Source organism: Cyprinodon variegatus, unplaced genomic scaffold (assembly GCF_000732505.1).
Source record: "Cyprinodon variegatus isolate N-32 unplaced genomic scaffold, C_variegatus-1.0 Scaffold17, whole genome shotgun sequence".
Lineage (NCBI taxonomy): Eukaryota > Metazoa > Chordata > Actinopteri > Cyprinodontiformes > Cyprinodontidae > Cyprinodon > Cyprinodon variegatus.
In genome coordinates, this window is record NW_015150470.1 from 745,452 (window position 1) to 751,999 (window position 6,548).

Below are 6,548 nucleotides of genomic sequence, written 5' to 3' on the forward strand. Positions count from 1 at the left end.
TCAATATTCCTCCATACTGCTCGTCCAATGTATTCCAAGTGTCCTGAGTGGGTAGCATCCAGAATTTACTCGAAACGAAGTCATTTAACCTACCAAATCCCAACAGGGGATCCAAAATATGTTTGTGTAACTCTGCCTAAAGCCTCACCTACAAAATATTTGAAATTATTCTTTAAAGCCATTTGCAAAATTGATAGCATGTTGCAAAGCTAATCCAAAAACCAAATAAAACTTATATTGTTGTTCTATTGTAAGAGTATATTTTTTCTTAGACCGTAATTTGTTGAATATATATTATACTGTTGTGTATAATTTTTGTATGTTACACTTTGAAAACTTGATAAACATATATTAAAAAAAAATTATATTGTGCTGAGTACAACAGCAGGCACAGGGTTTTTTGCCCTCTGCTTGTGAATATGCAGATCATTTGCTTATGATCAGATATGCAAATTGTAAATACTGAACATCTTGACCAAATCAATTTGAAACTCTGTCAAAAGACAGATAAGAAACCGGTTTCACTTTCTTTCAGACACAGATAGTGTTTCATAGAAGGTGTGGGATTGGCGGTGTAGCAATGCAGCCTTACATATGTTTGCCTCTACTTTGCACATAGATAATCAAATCTGCACATTTGGTGGCCGTGGCCTAATTCTTTCGCAGCGCTCCCTAGAAGCATTACACTAATCAGGACTACACCAAGTTTTGAGCAAGAAATTGAGACATTTAGTGCACAGGGTTAAGGTAGATTAGATATTTTCTCTCAGGATTTACAAAAAAGTCTCTTGAAGCCAAATTTTAAACCAAACAGAAAATCAGACATTTTAGCTTAAGGCAATAAATTTATCTCTTTTATTCTCTTTATGTATCTTATGAAAAACTCCTCCTACTGCTTTTGAGTAACAGACTTTTAACTAAATATAGATTTCAGGTATTTGGGATCCATTTTATCAAAAGCTTTTTGCTGCATCAGTGCTTAATGGGCCTTAAAATCTCTCTTCTAACTAGGGCTGCAACTAACGACCATTAGCAAATCGATGAATCTGTTGATTATTTTTTTCAATTAATCGATTATTAATCGGATAGAAAGGTCCCTTAAAGAAGACTTTTTGTGTAATTAAACCAGTTGAAACTAAACGTTTTCCGCTTGACGAGTTCTGGATAGAGCATATTGAAAGACAGAAAATATTTTCATCTTAAATGCAAAATGTTTACTTTTTTTATTTTGGTATAATTACTGCTCTAAGTGGGTTTCTCTGTCAGCTAAAGGCATGTTTTACAGTCTCTCTATTCCAGTTAACGATTAATCATTCACTAAACTAGTTGAAGATTATTAAAATAATCGATTAATCACGATTAATACGAATATTTGTTTCAACCCTACTTCTAAACATAGAATATTCATCATGTAATAACCTTTAAAAACAAGATCAAAACTTTACTTCACCATCTATGTTATCTCAGACTGTCAATAAATAAATCCTCATTTGTTGAATCACTGTAGTCCCGCCCACTTAAAACAGGAAGTCATGTTCCTTTGCTAAAGATTCTTCTTTTTGCATTCTTACTAATGCAGGTTTGAAGATGTCTCTGATAACACAGAATCAGGTGATCCTTCATGGTTGGATCCTACCCTGATCAGTGACTGTTGGCTGCATCATGTGGGAGTGGCTTGATGGTGCTGTTCCACATCTCGCCAGTCACATGAAGTAAAGGTCTAAATCCCACATTTATTATCGATTTTCTATAATTAGATATATATGATATTTGGCAACCTAAAAACAGCTCCACAGGATTTTAGGGGAACTTTGCTTGACTGTGCCAACTAGAATAATCAAACAGCTGTATCTCCCTAACCGGTATTCAGTATTGAAAATCTTTCCTGGATATCAATATCGAGTTTGAAATTGTAGTATCGGGACATTCCTATGTCTCTGTGAAAACAATGTCACAGGAAGTATATTCTAGTGAAGAGGAATCCTTTCAAATATAACTCTTTTTGACTTATCCTTTGCCATCAATGTGGAAGTTGCCATTACTTCTAAGGAAAGCTGGATTCAGGTTGAATATGGAAGGTTAGACCAACTCAGTGTCATCAGAGGTAAGGCCTAGGCCTGCTCTCCCCTGGATACAGCCCCCTACTGGTGGGGAAGTGAAAATGCAGCGACTGGTTTTACTGGAAAAACAATCTACAGATAAATACAAATTTCTTAGATTAAGTGTATTTACCTTTAATTTTAGCAGGTAAATTAGATAGTTTGCCAATGGAATTAGTATTTTCAGTCTTAAAATAAAATAATTAGATAATATGCACTTGAAATTAGAAAATGCAATTGTGTTTTCTTATTTTAAGAGTAAATTGTCTTGTTCCATTGTCAGAATGCTTCTTTTACCTTATTCAAAAAGTAAGTAATAATAAATAAAATAAGTAATAAAAATTACTTATTTAGATTTTCATTTTTTCCAGTGTTGGCAGTGGCATTGAGAGGGTGATGCACGGTTTCCCGCTTTGCAGCTTAAGCTGAATAGTACAGTAACTATTATCATTATTACCTCCAACTCAATGGGTTGAAGCTTCATCTGTCTTTTAAAGTTGGCCCTAAACTACCAGTAGCACAAACCTTTTTCTGATTTAAAAAGAACGTTTTGAACTAATTGTAGTCCTCATGTTCTTAATGGCATTTGTGGATTAACTCGCCACAAATATGCGACCCAAAATGAAACTCTCATTTTCCTGTTCCTAAAATTCTGTGCAACTGACATCATTCAGGAGTTACAAAACAGTAAAACATGTCAGAATGCATGTTCAAATTAAGCATTGGTAAACAAACAGTATTAGAGAAATCAGGTTTAGGCTCAAATCAAAACTAGGATTTTTTTTTTTTAATATCCTAAACTTTGAGCACCTGCTAAAGAAATGTGAAATTTACAACAAACAAATTAAAAGTGTATAGCGCAACTGGGATCCTATCCAAACATGTCCGTCCATCTTAAGTCTCCAGTCAAAACATGTTTTAGTCAATGATAGGGAAGCTTTAACACCTTTGGGACAATTATAAGTGTTAAATGCCTTTAATTGAAGAGTGGATTCAGTAATGACACTAATGTGGACAAACAAAGTATTTGACTTTGGTTTTACACACTCAAAACATACAGACTATAAGATTATAATCTAAATGAATGATGAGATAAAAGAAACAATAAAAGGAGCAGTATGTACATAAATATGAATATTTTTGTCAACAATAAAATGTGTAATTTAATTTTGAACTCTACACACTGAGATAGTATTCCCTTTCTGAAATGTAATTCTATTATTTTAGTATTCTTGAAAAAAAAAAGCTTTTCAGTTAAATCTGACTCATTTCAAAGCAGGTGCATTAAGTGGATTTGATAGGGCCAATTCGATAATGACAGTTTTATCAAAAAGAAATCGAGACAACTACGATTAAAACATGCAGATTAAAACTGTGGTACAGGCCAGCGCTCCATCTCTCAGCCCCCGCTTCACTTTCACTCTTTGACGTGTTTTCTCATCTCCTAAATGCTGTCAGACGTCTCAGGCTTAATTACTCTCGTTGACTGACATGATAATGTAAAACAGTGCTCAGGTGAAACTAAAGCAAGAATTGGTCACGCATGGGCAGGCCTCCCTATGGGCACACCTTAATCAAATGTGACACGCTTCTGAGCGGGAGCCAAAATCATTTTGGGGCCCAAATAATGAACCTCTACCTGGGTTTCAATGACCACCTACATGTGTCTGGGTCAGCATGGTGATAAGAGTTTGATATTCTGTCATCAGAGCCCTAGTCTGGGTGAATATTTGGCCTTTTCTTCTCCTTTAAGCACCTCATTAGAATTTCTTATTCATCTTAGCACATCCAGACTGTTCCTCACTCACTAGTGTTTCCTGACCACAAGGGGAACACATTGAAAATCCTTGCACAAAAAAAAATCAAAACATATGGATAAAATATGTCAAAGAAGTCTCCAAGATATGTGGTTTTGCACATCATACTTCCACAAATATGGCATGATTGCACAAAAAGTGTGGGAGAGATCAATTGAATGCAGAGGGCTCTTGAGAGCATGTATTCCAAATGCAAATCAGAAAACGTCTCTTAGATGGCTCCTTGCCTGCTGAATTCTTTGCCAGTTATGTGCCAAACACTCAGTGCAATTAAATCCCAACTATAATGAGAAAATGGCAACAACATTCTACCTATGTCAATCAATTTTCAGTGGCTTGAGAGCCAATCGTGCAACGCCATTTTGTGTCGGGTACAAGCTGCCCTCTGAAGGTTGTATTACCGGCAGGCAGTCACTTGAGAGTTATGTAATTGGGAAGCACATTGGACAGTGTATTCCTGCTCACTTGGTACTCGCAGCAGGGATGATATCATTACAAAGTGCTTCTCTCATCAAATCCTCTCTTACCATCCGCCTCAGCCGCAGTTACGGTTTTAGCCATGACGAGTGTTCTGTATCTAGGCTGTATGTGTGTGGAAATGTGTTTGACTCTAATCTGTGAAAGCACAAGATGATAGTCTTTTCTTCCCAGGTTGCATGAAACTTTATAATAGACAGATGGTTTGAAGTGGATAGGAAAAATAAAGCAAGATGCTAAGAGCTAAAGGTCTGCTTTCTCTGGTCGCTTCAAAAAGTTGCACTTGATTATTTTTTCACATTAAGTCACATTACACCTGCATTGCATCATAACAGGATTGGCTGACCAACACCGACTAAAGTGTAGGTGTAATATAGAAATTAAGTTGTATCTGATTTTCTTTTTCTTTTCTTAATACAAATTAAAAATATATATGTTTTGTGTTTTGATTAAACCCCTTCACTCAAGAACCCCAAAATAAAATGTAGCAAAATTTGTAGCAGATTTTATAGAGGATGTGAGCAAATCTTGCTTCATATAAGAGCAATTGTTCCCGTCCCAATTCCTAAGTCTCTTCTGTCCTTCATGCCTTTGTTACCCTAATGCAGAACACCTGATTGAACCAACTGCATCAGCTCTCTAACATGACATCAGGGTATGCAAACACATTTAATAACATAAGTTGGAAGAAGAAAACATTTACATATGGAGGATGGAGAGCCCTGAAGGCCAGGGTTGGGATGGACTATGTAGGGAAAAAGCAACAAGTAAAACAAGCAGCCCTGAGAAGATGAGATTGGAATTTGACTTTTTTATTTACAAAATGTTGAATTTAATGTGAAACTAACCTGGCATACAATCTTCATTGCATCATGCTGTGGGAAAATTTCTTCCCAAGGCACAGTCAAGCAGGCTAGAGTTAATTCGAGAATGGATTGAGGTACATACAGAGAAATACTTGAATAAAACCTGCTAAAAGCTGCAAAAGAATCCTGACAGGAAGCAGATTATACTGACAGCAGGACAGAGTTAAATAAACTTATGGCCAGATTTTCAATTAAGAGGCTTAGACCAAGGCATATTTATGTGTTAGAATGACTCAGTCAAAGCCAATACCCAAATCCAACTCACAATTGTGGCCAACCTTCAAACATGATCTCAACGGGCCTTTTTCATCCAGTCAAACTGAGCTTGCCACATCTTGCAAAGTAGAATGAGACATCTCTTTCTAGATTTGATGGTAAGGTAAGATCAATTTATTGACCTACTATATAAAAAAAAATGCACAGTAGAAATCAACACTGCATCTTAGGCCTCAGACAGATTGCTACCAACTTTATGCTTTGGGGATGCATTTAGTCTCTAAATTTTGCAAATCTGTTAGAGACATACCCTCATATGGATTTGCCGCTGCAGTTGCAGTGAATATTGACTCAATTGTAGGGAAGCAAACACAAATACATGCCACACCTTTAAAGTAGTGCAAATAATTTGCAGGGCTCTATATTAAGGAATAAGAAGCACGAGGGAAACTGTATCACCTCTGCATTGGCTTATGAGTTTTCACGGACATTGAGCTGCAGCCCGTGCAAGCCATGCACATTCCACACAAAAAAAACAATAAAACTTCCAGTGAAATGGGGGTTCCATGTGCTTAGTAATGGTTCTTTGCTTTCTTTTCCATAATACAGGAAATTACACGTGGACAGTTAGGACACCTTCAATGTAGGCAAAAATGGAGGGTCAGAGAGGTCAGAGGCCCCAGGAGAGACAGCAAGAGAATGGAAGAAAGATAATTGAAGAGGGAGAGAGAGAGAGATGTGCTTACCATTGACAATGTTGCTGTGAACCGCAGCTGCGAATAGTGCAGTCAATAAGCTGACAATCCATAGAGCAGAGGGGGCTGATGGGAAGGCCATGGTCTGGCACACAGATCCGCCTATCTCGCTGAAAGCTCAGGAGGGTAGAGAGGCTCTGGAGTGTCACCTGCAGGGGGGGAACACAATGGAGGAGCTATAACAACAAGCAGACCCGGCCAACTGACCACTAATTGCGTCCCCAGCCACTGAGTGAATAAACGCCTGGCCCACCCGGTACTCACGCGTCACTCTGTGTGTTCATCGATCTGCTTTTGCCATAATAAACTCTGTGTGTT

At 37.3% G+C, this 6,548-nt stretch overlaps 1 protein-coding gene across 2 annotated transcripts in view; it reads right to left on the reverse strand.

Moving 5' to 3' along the window:
* cadm3 (cell adhesion molecule 3) overlaps positions 1-6,548 on the reverse strand; it is a 177,043-nt gene that overhangs the window by 168,976 nt on the left and 1,519 nt on the right. For both annotated transcript variants that reach the window (XM_015387098.1, XM_015387087.1), the window contains exon 2: positions 6,222-6,379. In XM_015387098.1, the coding sequence (XP_015242584.1) occupies positions 6,222-6,312 (91 nt within the window). In that variant the 5' untranslated portion in view covers positions 6,313-6,379. The remainder of the gene's footprint in view (positions 1-6,221; positions 6,380-6,548) is intronic.